The following is a 15,632-nucleotide window of genomic DNA, read 5'->3' as shown; positions in this document are numbered from 1 at the left end:
AACTTTCATTCTTAAGAAAATTTTAAATTTCTTCTTTTCTGGGAAAAACACTCTCTGAAATTGTAGTTCTAAAAAAATCAAAACGGTATCTCATGTAAACCATTACAAAACATTTCAAGACTCAAAGGACCTAATACTTGGGGACTGGTCTGTTTGTGTTAAGACTCTGCACAACTCAGAAAGACTTTTGCCAGTGGAGCCATATCAACAAACTCTTTGGATGTAGAGGCAGTTCATGCCAGCAACTCAGTTCTTTTCTGCACCTCCCAATCAGAGTAAGTAATACTGACAAAAGGACTGTTTTGCTAAAAAACAACATTTTCCTGTGGGCTTTTGCCTCCATAGCAGTATCAGTGGCATCACTTCATATACCGCATCAACATATGTGCCAGCAAAACCTTCTAAAAATATAGACAAGGATTAAACTGAGAGTAAAGTATATTTAGGCCATTGCCAGATGATTGCTGCAGAAACAGTATAGGGGTGTGGAGCACTGCAGACATCTGTGGTCCCCAAAGAAATGCAAGTTAGCGCAACAAAGGACTCTTCTGCCAAAATTGCTAGGAATTTGCATTAATTTTTGTTCATTCTATTCATACCATATTTAAACAGAGTTTTAATGACTCACTCCAAATTATCTCTTCTCTGCTGAAATACACCTGCACCTTTTCTAGTCCTCAAGAAATCTTCCAGCAAAACCAGGAAAATCCAGAACAGATGTTTCTAACGTAGAAGCCTAGCAAAAATGATGATTTAAAAACACTTTAGAACATAAGAAATAACAAAAAAAAAAAAAAGAGGGGCTCTTGAAAATATGTGTCCATTTTTTCCTTCCTGCAATGGTCATTTTCAATAAAGACATTGAAACCAGACAAGGGTAGCAAGTCCATTCCTAATTCCTAGAATGTTATTGTGTTTGCTTCTTCACTTTCCTCTTTTTTTCATTTCTTTTTTTAATTACCTTTTAGCAGCCTGCATTTACTGGACACCTCAAATTCCAAACAAATCACAGCAAAGAAGAGACTGTGGAAATGCCTGCAGCACTGAGTTCCCTGATTGCCCCCACCATACTTCACCACTCTCCTCATACAGACAATCAAAAAAAAGGGGGAGGAGGAGCACTGCAGCTCTTAACTGGTGCAAACTGACAACAGATGAGGAGCAGTGACTCGTGTTCATGCTTTGATGTTTATGGTTTTGGTCATATGCACAAAGTTTAGACCCATCAAAGGGAGGTTCATAAGCTGAGCTGTCAGACTAACTCAAGTGAAAGGAAGTGTCTGTCTGAATGACTTTAGATCTCCAAAGGAATTCCACGGGATTGCCTGTGCTTTTATAACTACGAGCACACAGAGCAAAGGATCCTGGGCCCATCTGAACATCTAGAAAAGACAGCTTGCCATTTTGACCCTGGTTATGCTATACTCATTGACAGGTTCTCCTACATTTTCTGTTCATAGGAAAACAGGTTAATTACATCAAAAAATAAAAACCTTACATATTATCATACTCAATGTAGGAGCCTTAATTCTTACACAAGGAATATATTTGTTGTCATCATGAATAACTTCATACATGTCATGTAGCTGTATTTGGGAAAACAGTCCATCTTTTTTTGAAGAACAGTAAAAAACTGTTTTTTCATGACACATTCCTAACTTTCAAATGTGAGAAAGTCTGTAGATGTTCAGGAGATAGGTCATATATTTAAAAAATAATTAATTAACTAGATTCATTAAAATTTTCTATGGAGAGAATGTTTTCCCTCTTCACATAGTTGCTCAGAATCTATATACTTAAACTGCATATTTTGAAAATACTCTATTTAAGCAATATTTCTGCAGCTGTGTTTTCCTCTGTTTTCCTCCTGTTGTATTCCTCTTATACCTACATTTTAAAGTATCCTAGGTTTTCATTTACATGCAGCCACAAAAGAATACCCAACTAAGAAGTGATTGCCTTTCCAGCACTCTTTCTGCTCAAGACTGAGGTCTCATGTGAAACGCTGACAGATGCATTTCCTTACCCTGTCAAAATGAGCCTTAAGTTTTCAAGTAAAAGCAAGCAGAAACTGATGTATCAGTCTTTTCAGTTAGCCTAAGTGGGTCATTTTCTCAGGCAACTGTACACTGTGACTTTCAGGGCTCCTGAAACTGTGCAATATTGCTTCTCCATAACAGAGGCTCATCACTTTCTTATTGTCTGAAACCCTGTTGTGCCAGAGTTCTCAGGCACACTACTGCAATCATGGGTAAACTGAACAAACACATTAAGTGATCCATTTAGGATATGGTGACAAGCAGGATAAAATGTACTTAAAAAACCCACTTCTTTCAAAAAACACAAAAAGCCCCAGCTATGGTATCTCACACAAATAAAACAAGATGTATCTTAACATGTGTGACTGGAACTTTTTAAAGTACTTGTTATCCTAATTTAGACATATTCAGCTGTGCCTCCCCTTATATGCACAGTTTTTATGAACCAATGGTGTTTTGCTCAAAACATGTTTGAGATTGGTATATTATCTTTATCTTCATGTTCAAAATCAACAGTATGGAACCAAGTTTTATTCATTTTCACCAGTTTTAGCAAAAAAAAAATATATATACTGCCTTTTGCAAAGCCATAGAGGATGAACCATATTGTAATATTGTGTCAGGCTTTTTTTAATGCTCACATCCCACCATGCAAGCTCTTGAGCCACACAAATTCTCCTGGCAGTAGTCTGTTCAGATGTTGACTTAGCCATATTCATCAACCCTCTCATGCACAGGCAGGGAATACCAAAGCATCAGAACTGTGCACTACGAGATTTTATGAGGTTACTTGTGCTTGTGTGCTTCCAGCATGCTGAAACCTCTTTGCGGTAACTTTCATTCTGGCCATAAGGGAAAAACAGTGGAAGAATTCTTTTTAATATATGAGATAATTAACTTATTATATATTCATTTCTTAATATGGTAGCAATATAGTAGTTGTAATGTTACATGAAAATATGTATACGAATATTTATCTGTAACTACATGCACAGGGAAACCACATACACAAACTAAATGAGCTGTGAGGAAATGGATCTAACATGATCTCTCTGCTCAAACACTGAACAATGCAATACTAAATGTACAGTTTCTGAAAATAGAAATTAATATGGAAAGCTACTTGCTTTTAAGCTCTATCACAGCCCAGAGAGAGATAAAAAAACCAAAAGGCAAAAAAGTTAACTCCCATCACAGTCTTACCTAAGAACGTGTTCGATATATATTCTGAGACCTGATTGCCTGACCTGCTCATTTCAGATAGGTGGGTTAGCTCCCGGTTGAGCATTCTTTTAAACTGGAAAACAAACAAAACAACAAAAAAGTGTAAGTTAGTGATCAAGACATATTTTAGTTAGGCTACGACATTAAGAATATATACTAAATTAAGATAACTGTAAAAGCAAAAATCACATATAACATTGCTCTACCCTACTAATTCATGGGTTGGACAACATAATTCTTAACCTCCTAAAATACTCCATAGTGAATCAATTACTAAGGCACAGGGTCCTACTAGCAACTGAAAACTATAAGACTATGCATACACACACATAATTAATATTCCTGTCTTTTCAAATTTTTATTTTAATTTGGAGAGAAAATACAAATGTATTTACACAGGACCCCTTCTCTACTAGGGGTTTCTTATCGTATTCGTAAATTAATCTATGTGTATTTTTGCGATACATTTTGTAATCTTTCAATTTTATCTTCCCTCTCATCATTAATCTACTCAAATGTATTTGACAGCACTGCTCAAAAAAATCAAAATATCTTACTGATTTCCTACACGCCAATATGAATAGAAGTAGGTTTGTTGTCTTTTACTTAAAATTATTATACTAGATCAGCACAATGACTTGCCCATTCCGCAATCTCAGAAAATTGTCTGTATCTGTATGAAACATCAGAGTGGAAAATACCCATCTATGGAAACTTCCTTTTCCCTGTAAGTTAGCAATTCACATAGGCACTCTATTGGATACAAGTGGATATTAACATTCCACGAAACGTGTAATTGATTACGTACTCATCATTGAGCCTTTCTTGATTCCTTCTAGACTCAGGGTTAAATCATATCTTGTGATAGGACAAGGGGTAATGGCTTTAAACTGAAAGAGGGTAGATTTAGATTAGATATAAGGAAGAAATTCTTCACTATGAGGGTGGTGAGGCACGGGAACAGGTTGCCCAGAGAAGTTGTGGATGCCCCATCCCTGGAAGTGTTCAAGGCCAGGTTGGATGGGGCTCTGAGCAACCTGGTCTAGTGGAGGTGTCCCTGCCCATGGCAGGGGGGTTGGAACTAAATGATCTTTAAGGTCCCTTCCAACCCAAACTATTCTATGATTCTATGATTGTGGCATTGTGTTTGACAGGTTAATTGTGTAATACAGCTCTAGCTATGTTACATGTGTTTTCATTGACTATAGCTCTGCTTTGATATTATCAACAAATAGAACTCAGCAATATTTATTAGCAATTCAAACAACTCTTTCCAATGCAAATTAGCATCCATCACTACTGAATTTTGCCTCCCATTGTGCCATCCTTTCATTTTGTTTTTAGATTTCTCAGTCATCTTTTCTCTTAACAAAGCCAAATAATTTGTGCCATTTTCAGAATCCTCTTCCATCTTGTTCACCCAGTTATGACTATTTATTACATCAAGCAATAGCTATCCTTAGTATATATCCCTGTAAACATTCATCTATGTCGAAAACTGGTAATTTATTCTTCTATATCGGATAAAGCACTAGACTAAACATTAACCACCTCCTTTCCATCCCACTGGAACCATCAAAGCCCTTTCTTCAAAGAGGCCTTGCATAATGAAAGCTGTTATTTTCTTTACAATGTCTTTGTAAGTCACCAATTACTGTATTGCTCACAGTACAGTATGCCAAATAAAAATTACCTTTAATATAACACTCTAACCATTAGCCACTGCATTTTCCTGCCCTCTTGACATGCGATCAGCTCAGGAACTTCCTGCTACAAAGACTGAATTCTACTTTTGTCACAAGCCAAAGGCTCAGCTTTGATCTCAGATACAGCTGTGTACTAGCAAGTGCTCAACAGATTTCTGAAAATTAGAACTATACTACAAATAGTTACGCATACTATGAACTACAGGGCTATATATTCTGCACGAAACCAGTATCAACCTCTACAGTGAGGTCAGCTGTTTGTCACCAATGTTAAATGTTAAAAAAACAAGTAAAACTTGCCAAGCAGTAATGGGACTGGTCCAAAAATCCAAAGAGTATTTTTAAAAGCCTTCCTTTAATCTTTTAACATGCATTTAAGTCACGCTTGCCTGCTTTTTTTCTGCACCCATGAAGGTGAGAAACTGAATTATTTAAGGCAAAAAATGAAGATCTCATAGAATGACTTGCCTCCAGACAGTATCCAGAAACCGCAGCTTTAAATTAAATATGGCATATAGGAATCTTAATAAAATGTCAGAAGTTGACAAAATTGCATTAACTTCCAGGCCTGTCATCAGTATATCCATTGCCACTCCAGTATTCTCTCTTCCTTAATTTAATCCAGCTAGTTCACCGGATCCCAACTAAATAGGTCCTTATCTGTCTGGTTGTTTCCTGATAAACCCTCTTAGACGATGCCCAACTTTGCAATGCTGTTTTTGCAGCTGCAGAGCAACACTACTGGGTCACATTCTGCACTTTGAAAAATCATCTAGCCACCGCTGGTACATACTGTTCAGGAACTCCCCCTAAAAATTTCCCAGGTTTGAAAAAAGAATGAATTGGTGTTTGTTTGCACTATGTCCTGCAGTTACCTGACACAACAAATAGGAAGGACTTTTTTTTTTTCTCCAAAACATAAATTTAATTGCAGGGAGGAGGTAGAGAGAAGTACAAGGTTTACCTTACTTGCTAATACTGGAGGCTAGTTCCACTTAGAGAAAGCAGACGGAGGACCTGGTGATGATGCTAAAGGCATTACATCTTCTCAAGTGCTTAACTGGTGTCCTGTTTGCACACTCAGAGTTAAACTCCCTCTAATGACTAGCAGCTAGGAGGCAACATTTTCCAACCTGGTCAGACTGGCAGGAATCGTTGGGAGTCTTTCTTGCTCTCACCTGTGGTTTAGTGTTTGGTCCATCTCTGCATTGCATAGAAATGATACCATATAAATGCAAAGATTTTAGTACATCTTGCTGACCTCAGTCTCTGCTGTTGTTTTCCTATAGTGAGTACAACTTTGGCTTTTGATCTTTTAGGTTTGTTATTGCATACTGGGAATAATCTTGTGGCACTTATGGAGTAGATGTTCTTTAAGAATTTCCAACTAAATGTTTATTGTATGGATGTCCACAGCGATTGGAAGGGGCATGGCAGTCTTTTCTAATCCTATGTTCCCAACTATTCCGATGCAAAGCCTTGCCTTCCCACCTTCCATCACCCCATAAATCACCAGAACATAAAAGCTAGACCGTCAGCATGAAACCTGTGGAACACTCTGCGTTGCTGCTGAATACAAGCATACAGTAAAATAAGTCCCCCAGCTTCTGCAAGGCTGTCCTGCTAACAGTGAATTCAATGGGAGAAGCTTTTGGCTTTGAAGAATGGTAGAAGCGTGATTTACTCATATTCTTTCACATGTTGCTGATGCCACAGCAACAAGACTTTGTCATTTATTTTGAAAACATCTGGACTGAGCAGGATGAATGTCATAAAAAGCAGATCATCCTTGCCTCTCTTCACATTTTTCCTATAATGTGTATACTGTGAACTTAAAAAGCACTGTACTAAAACTGTGTTCAAGTACTACGTAGCTTCTTAACTAAAATCATTTTCTATACACAGTATAGGACACTGTCTATACAGAGGACATATTTTTCCATATGTAATCAATTACAGCTACCATGCTCTCTGTTGAACTTCAATTAACAAAAAATCTACCCATTTTAAAGGCTAAACAGTAAGAGTGAATATTTTTTGAAGATCGGTGATTGAATTTTTGTGATTTAGCAAGTAGGAACATGACAGCAGCTGCCTGGAAATCCAGGAAATACTTCCAAGCAAATTACAATAAATACCTCACTTTTAGCTGAATGGAAAATAATTCCATCTTATTTTTTGGTAAACGAGAAAGGAATCCACCTAGCTAGCATAATGGCATCCAACCTCTTCACAGATGACTGAACAAAATCCTTGAGAATATACTGTAACAATTCTGCATTAGCAGAGAATGGTCACAATGACTTAATCGGACACAATGACCTAATGAGGGTTTTATATTTCTACTTTAAAAGAAATAATCTATGATAAAAGTAGGTATCAATACAAATGAGCATAAGAGATTCAGTCATGTGAATATAATGCTTATATTATTTTTAGTCATTTAATTCAACACTTGCATTATTTAGTTCAGGAGAAATCAGAATTTTCTTTAAAACAAGATGATTTGGAACAGTTATTGTATGTCAAGCATAGGATGATGTTTCTTTTTTTCTTTTTTACACACTTGATAACAATTATAAAGGCAACATCATTTTTTTAAGCACAAACACACAAAAAAAAACCAAAGCCCAAACGTGGTTTTGTATTAAGTGAATTTCAATTCTGCACATTGACAGGCATATTGATTTAATTCCTTGGTGCAAAACTTTTCCATAAAAGAAAAAGCTTATTTAATTCCATTTTCTAGCAGTACTGCAATTTCAAGCTAGTTCAAAGCTGCTCCACATAATAATGTAGATCAATATTAGAAGACGACAATTTTCAGTCTCCCAGTGTTTTAATCAATAAGCTGTCACACACACAAAGGCTACCAGAAAATGCTGCTGGAACGTACTGTTGATAATTTCACATTTCTTCAGCTATTAAAACCAGTATGAGTCATACATTCACCCATTATCCTCAGCCACTTTACTTATGCTCTCTCCTATTGTATGGTATCTCAGTTTTGAGGGTTTTTTTTTAAATCTTTTAATGTCTAGAAATACAGTTTTGTAGCAATCTTTTTTTTAAAATAACACAAAACTCTTCTAAATTTCTTTGGCTTTAGACTTGGTCTGATTATGCACTGAAGCAACATTATTTTAAAAGTCCCAGCACAATTTATAAGAAAGACTGTATACTGTTCAGTTCATTCTCATTGCTGAACAAAGGCTTGCTTTTCTGACTTTTTACTTTATATTCATATTACTCATAGTCATATCACCCACAAATACTCATGCTATCCAGTAATCATGCAATCATGCACCACAAATCAAGGTTCTTAAAAGGTAAAACAAAATCCTACCTTTATGTAGCCCCAAGAAACTGAGAGTAAATAGTTTGCCTCAGGCATTTTTAAATTTTTTTTCTATACTACCAATCTAAGCTAATCAGTTCTCTGCTATCTGATACTGCAAAAGACTTCCAAGAAAAATTCTCTCCTAATTCTTTTTGCTGATCTTCAGGTTCTCAGCAACTGTGTGCACAGGAGGCATACTGAAATGAAATCCAATTGCGTGGTCTTCTGATTGTATAACTGCCATTTGTAAAACTCCAAGCATTCAGAGGCAATGTTGAAGAGACATATTGTCCAAGTTGAAGAAATATCTGAAGAGCTAGGGATATGCATATCTCCTGAACACCAGGACTTAATGAATAATGTATGTCAAGATGCTCAGCTGCTGGAAAGACTTGCTCTATCAACAGCTACCAAATAAGGACCTGAAGGGGAAGCCACAAACAGTGCCAGTAATCCCTCCCATAGAGCCTAACTAGCAGCCAATAGTATGTCACCCTAAAATATATAAATGTGAGGGGCTGGTGACATGATGTATGGTAATTTCCCATTGGCCAGCGCCAGGGACTCTCCTGGGCATGGGGTATTTCTTTTTTTACGGCAAATGCCATTTAATAATCGTATCCCCACCTGCAGCATTCACACGCCATTCAAAAATAATTGGGTTAAGTTCTCGTTTCAGCAGCATTTACCAGCTCTCTTCAATGGACGCGCCATCCAAGCAGTTAAAATGAGTATTCTGTATCTTCATGTGAATTGCCAAGTGGTTTTAATTTTTCATATGTGTCGTGGTTTAATCTCAGTCGGCAACTAAGCACCACGCAGCCGCTCGCTCACTCCCCCCACCCGGTGGGATGGGGGAGAGAATTGGAAGAGCACAAGTGAGAAAAAAGTCGTGGGTTGAGATAAAAACAGTTTAATAATTGAAATAAAATGATAATAATAATAATATGATGATAATAATAATAATACACAAAGCAAGTGATGCACAGTACAATTGCTCACCACCCGCCGACCGATGCCCAGCCAGTCCCCGAGCAGCGGCCCCCCCAGCCAGCTTTCCCCAGTTTATGTACTGCACATGACGTCACATGGTATGGAATGTCCCTTTGGTCAGTTTGGCTGTGCCCCCCTCCCAGCTTCTTGTGCACCTCCAGCCTTCTCAGTCAGTAGAGCATGGAAAACTAAAAAGTCCTTGGCTAGTGTAAGCATTACCTAGCAACAACTAAAACATTGGTGTGTTATCAACTTTGTTCTCATCCTAAATCCAAAACACTGTACCAGCTACTAGGAAGGAAATTAACTCTATCCCTGCCGAAACCAGGACAATATGGAAGGGAAATATATTTAAGGTTTTTAATGAAGAAAAAACAACAGAAGTAAAGCTATCAGGATTCTTGAGCAGTCTGTGATATACTATAACAATGAAAATATTTTTGGCTTTTATGCCATCTAGATTAAAAACTGATCTGTTTAGCCCATTGGGCCAGTCTGCTAGTTTCTACTGCTTTTTTATTTTACGAGATAAAAGCAGTTATTATTAAGATAAAGCAGGTCATGTGTCTTACAATTCCCAGTAAATGTTAAGTTTCCATGGAGAAGTCAGAAGCGAGATATGAGAGTCCTTAAATTCTCACTGTATTTATTCAACTTTTGCTCTTTCTGCCTCGGCAGATTAATATAATCAATTACAGAGACCAAAACTTAAAAGGAGGAATGCATTATCTTGCACCACTCTGTGTAAGGCATATGCACTACTGTGGCAAATTTCTGAGTCTTTGTTGTCTTTTCAAAAGAAGGGAGAGTTTCCCAATATGACAATGAGCAAATGTCTAAGGACAAGCTGAATGAGGTGCAGCGTTCGGCCTAAACCCACACTGCTGATTCATTGGAAGATGCTGACTGACAACAGTCATAAGGGAGCTTTTGGCTGAAGTGGTTTCTACTTCTCTGGGTGATGCTACACAGCAATGTCAGCAACACTAAGTGCTTGAGAAAGAATCGAACCTGCAAAAATCAATAGGGCAAAATATGAGATTAACAAATTTCTTCCTTACAGAAGAGAAATGTATAGCAATGTGACAACTGAATACAGTCAACAGATCATCCAGCACTTATGTATTTTCATATGGAAAGCATATTGTTTTCTTTAAAATAGGTAATATAAAAAACATGTGAATGAACACATTACTGATGCATTTTCTGTATAATATGCACAGTTATACCTGTCTGGATCTATACAGGTAGATGAATATAAAATAATTAAGTTTTGAAAACAGGCCTGGGTTATTGGAGACTCGGCAAGACATTAAAATAGCCTAAAAAGTATTTCTGAAAAATATTTCTCCTGTTTCTTCCAGCTCAGCTTTGTAACACTGAATATAAAGCTTGTCTACATCTGCATTGCATTATTTTCTGATCACCCGCAAGAGAGCACTGCTGCCACCTACCCAGCATCAACACTGAGAACTGAAAATACTTTTGTTGATTTCTGAAGTTAAATACACTGCAACATTACCTTCCACCCCATCTCAAAAATCGCAATAGTGACGACTGCAAAAGACTCCTCTAAACCTGGGGTAAAAAGGCTCACATAGCTGCCCTGAGATTTGTAAGGGAAGCAGGAAGGCTGGTGTCCCCACTGGCACGGGGTCCCTGCCAAGCTCCCTCCTCCACCCAGCCTTTGCAGAGGGCCTTCTGCTAGCAGTGAAGCTGGAAGAGCTTGGACCAGGCAACCACGGAGAGCCAACACAGGGAATTAGATTTTACCCTACTGAGAAATTTGTAGATTTAGAGGCTTCAGGAGCTACTCTCTTATTCTGACTCCTTTTATTTTGTCTTTGGGAAAAGTTATCTGCACGAGGATCTCCAGTGCTAACACAAACCTGTGTACAGTAGCCTACGAGGAGGGGGAGAGAAGGACCTGACAAAACTCTGCAAGGCCACTCTTGGGACAACCCCTGATCCTTAAGCCACACTGCCTCCCTTCAGAAGGCAATTTCAATCATGACTTAGAAGATGGTAAAATAACAGCCATTATACTTACGGCTAATTAAGAAGTGAAGCATGTAAGTATGAAAGTTCAGTTGCAATAGGTAGTAAGAATGGACATTGGAAAGCCAAGTTTTTAAATTACTTCTCTTTGTTACTTTAAGGGCTGGTTCCTCCTTAAATCTTATTAACAACTGTCCCCCAAAGCACAGAACTTGTTTCAGATAAGGAATATTTAAAACAGTTGCTATGTAAATTACACTAGTTGTTTAGTATGTATAAAAAAAAATCTTCCTTGATTTTTTTTATTCCCCACCAATTTATAAGACAAAGACACATCCATAAGAGTTACTGAATTCTAGTTTATTGAATTTATTGAAGGATGGTGTTTATAGAGCTATTAGCTTTATAATTTTGATTTATTTAATTGAGGTTTTATGGTTCATGTGACTTTTCTGTTATTTCTTTTTTTGAAGATGTTTAAAAGTCTGTAGAAATACTACATGCATACTTCACTGAATCTGCAAAATTCTTGTAGCATGTAAAATCATGAAAAATCATTTTCCTCCAATGTACCTATATGTTACAATTTATTTTAGCTGCATATTAACTATACTGATAGTAGGAAATGACACCTGATATTGACAGTTTATTACTAATTTGTATGATTTTTCTGAGACCCATAGCCTCAATCTCACAAAACTACCAATTTTTGTGATACAATTCACTAGTATGACTTCACTGACTCAGCAAGCATGCCCTCTGACTTCAGCTACATGTAAAAGTATGATTGACTACCTTAGAAATTTATAGTTGGGAAATTCACACCAGCACTGATTTACAGTAATTGTTTTGGCTGTTTTTCATCCTCAATTCCCAGGATGGAATGAATGAATAATTAGCTTTAGAGGAAGTTATGGTGGATAGATGAGTGCACAGCAAATAGCTGCCACACATAACTAAATACCTAGAGTAATTCAAGATAAGAAAAACAGAAGTTAGAGATAAGTGGAAATCCAGCAATGTGAAAGGGAACTTCTTGTTTTCATACACACATACATCCATAAAGATAAAACATGGGGGAAGAAGGGAATAATGACATTTTTCTACTACGGTTCCAATCAAGCAAAGAATATGGAAATGAGAAAAGTATTATTTGAAAAGACAGTAACTGAGTAATAAAATAATTCAGAAAAAAGGAAGCTTTTAATGAGCACTGTTGTGTATTTGGAAAGAATCAAGACAATGACCTTGAAAGGCAGAAAGATGAAGTCCCTTAATAACCAGAGGAAATGTTAGCCATTATTTAATCAACAAGCCTGGACAACTTTCTCCACAAGAGTCATAAAAGAGGTGGCAGAGATCCCAGGAACTGTGATGTTTAGCTTTAGTAAATTTTGAAAGACTGCAAAAATGTTAATTTTGTGCCAATTAAAATTTGCAAGCAGGATGGCTAGGTAACTTCAGGCCACTTCACAAAACATCAGTCCTGGGTAAAATAATGGAAAAGCTGAAATACACATATTTTAGGCATTTGCTTGATAGAGAACTAAGAGATAGGAATGTAATTAATGCCAGTCAATATCGTTTTATGTCTTTGAATATGTAATATTCTTGGATTGTTGTAAGGCATTTGATTTAGTCCTGTATAATATTCTGTGATAGCAATCCCAACATTGAGAGAGGACACATTAAATGGGTTAAGAACCTGATTATTGACCCATTTCTAACAACCATCAACAGGCTATCTTCATCTAATGGGACAGTTTTAAGTCAGGTTCTGCAACACCTGAGACTATGTTATGGTACTCAGTTTTTTCATTGGTGATGTGGAATTAAGTCACTACTATGCAAACTTTCATAGCGTGAAAACTTCTAGATAACAGAAAATGGAAAAAATAAAAAAAAAATATGATAAACTATGAGGATGTGGAAGTCGCTGACAGCAGCCTCACTTGTTTGGTATGTTGACACCATTCACATAAATGACAATTCAAGGAATTTAACTGCAAAGATACCTGGCAACAAGGAACACAGCCCATGAGTACAAAATGGTGGACTACACTGAAGAAAGCAGAAACCCTGAAGAGTTTATAGAATCAATGGAGAAAAGAAACACAACAGGACATCTCATAGCGATGCTGTGGTCCCAAAAAATTTTGCATCTTCTGTGATGCTAAATAAAAGGAGAGAGGCACTCTTAACACACCATTCTGGCAACTCCAGTGATGGAATAGTGCATACAGCTCTGGCATCTCTGTTTTCCTAAATTCTGTCATGTACAGCGCATAGGGAAAAAAAATACAAATATTATTCAGGGGATAGAGAAAATGTTTTATAGTAAAAGAAAAACTCAGGCTGTTTAACTTAGAGAATATGGCTATTGTGTAGAACCATGACAAAGAAGAAATACAGTGTACCAGATCCAGTTCACTAGCACCAAGGAAGCAATAAGAAGCAATGGAAGGCAGCTGAATTGAAACCAACTCAAACTATGAACAAGACACATGGATTAACAACAAGAATTATTAAATTAGAGTACACCAGCAGTGAAGTGGTAGATTCTCTGCTGCTTGGGATCTTCAAATCTAGAAAAGCAGTCTTTTTAGAAGATATGTTTTAGCCAAATGCAAGTCATATGTTAGGCAAGCACAAGTCAGTGAGTTCAATACTTCTACAGTTATGTGCAAATTAGCCATCTGAGAGACACAGGAGATCCAGTAATCCATTTGGCCTTATAAGTCTACAACAATTCAACCTACCTATTGCAGATGCTCATTCTAGAAATCCTACCTTCTAAATAACTTGTATCATGAAGGCTGTTTATACATCTTCAATGAAAATGCTCTGCTTGAAAGCAACTAAGAATTTAAAAGCTGTGCATTTGTGATGAAATCAGGTTTGCAGTGAATTACCTCAAATGTCACCTTATAATTGAAGCAGTAATCTCTACCTCTGCAAAGTTCTGGAGCTGTCAGCACTCATAATTATTAAACTATTTCTTGGTTCCCTATAAAGCTCTGTACTATCGCCATAGTCAGAAAAAAATTACTATTAACCTAAATTTTATTTTCCTTCCACAAGAATGTGAAGAAATTCATTATTAGTGCCCTGGTTTTGGCAGGGATAGAGTTAATTTCCTTCCTAGTAGCTGGTACAATGCTGTGTTTTGGATGTAGGACTAGAACAAAGTTGATAACACACCGATGTTTTAGTTGTTGCTAGGTAATGCTTACACTAGCCAAGGACTTTTTAGTTTTCCATGCTCTACCGACTGAGAAGGCTGGAGGTGCACAAGAAGCTGGGAGGGGGGCACAGCCAAACTGGCCAAAGAAACATTCCATACCATGTGACGTCATGCTCAGTACATAAACTGGGGAAAGCTGGCCAGGGGGGTCCGCTGCTCAGGGACTGGCTGGGCATCGGTCGGCGGGTGGTGAGCAATTGCACTGTGCATCACTTGCTTTGTGTATTATTATTATTATCATTTTATTTCAATTATTAAACTGTTTTTATCTCAACCCATGAGTTTTTGTCACTTGTGCTCTTCCGATTCTTTCCCCTATCCCACCGGGGGTGGGGGGAGTGAGCGAGCGGCTGCGTGGTGCTCAGTTGCCGACTGAGGTTAAACCACGACAGTCCTTTTTGGCGCCCAACGTGGGGCACGAAGGGTTGAGATAATAACAGATTAACCGGAGTGTATTAAGGAACTTATATCTGTTAATAGTTGCGGGTCACAATGTTGGTTTCTCTGTTCTTGATATTGATTTGTCTAATCTGCATCATGGTCTTTTTTTGCTGTACATGTTAAAGATTGCTGTTGGTTTTTGCAGTTTGCTGTGGTCTGCAGTGATTAGTGATGTTTCCCTTGGGAGGTTTGTTTTTAAAACATTGACCTTGACGTTAGCGTGGTATGTAAGTTTCGCAATGAAGCCGTTACTGTACCACGGATACCATTTCATGGAGACAACTAGCAGTTGCAGTAACTTTTCTGAGAGTTTTTTTACGGAAGAAATACAGAATGGCAGCTTCACTACCTTCTTCTATGATGTTTCCTCCTTCATTACAGTAACTTCTCAGTATTTTGAACATCCTTGGGTAGTTAAGATAGTTCTATTGCTATTTCTTCGGAATATTGTTTCACTTTTGTCTAAAGTTGGTAAGCAATTTAAGAATATCATCCAGAGATCTGCCCCAAGGCTGCATAGTTATGAGTGGCAGGGTGTGTGGGACAAGATGGGCAAGCACCTAGGCCAATGGGCACCCCCAGTGTTTTGGAACTTCACCCCTGAGCAAGTGCAGAATCCTGAAGAGTTAGTAGAATATTTGGACAAA

General features: G+C 37.5%; 1 protein-coding gene across 2 annotated transcripts in view; it reads right to left on the bottom strand.

Annotated features, from left to right (window-relative positions):
- LOC143172032 (3',5'-cyclic-AMP phosphodiesterase 4D-like) overlaps positions 1 to 15,632 on the bottom strand; it is a 462,605-nt gene that overhangs the window by 15,914 nt on the left and 431,059 nt on the right. Inside the window, exons 1-2 of one of the 2 annotated variants that reach the window (XM_076361253.1) lie at positions 8,316 to 8,369; positions 3,243 to 3,336 (exon numbers count right to left, since the gene is read on the bottom strand). In XM_076361253.1, the coding sequence (XP_076217368.1) occupies positions 3,243 to 3,336; positions 8,316 to 8,363 (142 nt within the window). In that variant the 5' untranslated portion in view covers positions 8,364 to 8,369. Of the gene's footprint in view, positions 1 to 3,242; positions 3,337 to 8,315; positions 8,370 to 15,632 lie in introns of those variants that run through there. The other variant, XM_076361252.1, reaches the window with a different exon arrangement.

The sequence above is a fragment of the Aptenodytes patagonicus genome, chromosome W, assembly GCF_965638725.1.
Source record: "Aptenodytes patagonicus chromosome W, bAptPat1.pri.cur, whole genome shotgun sequence".
Lineage (NCBI taxonomy): Eukaryota > Metazoa > Chordata > Aves > Sphenisciformes > Spheniscidae > Aptenodytes > Aptenodytes patagonicus.
Note: the sequence above shows the minus strand (reverse complement) of the source record. Positions and strands in the feature narration are given on the sequence as shown.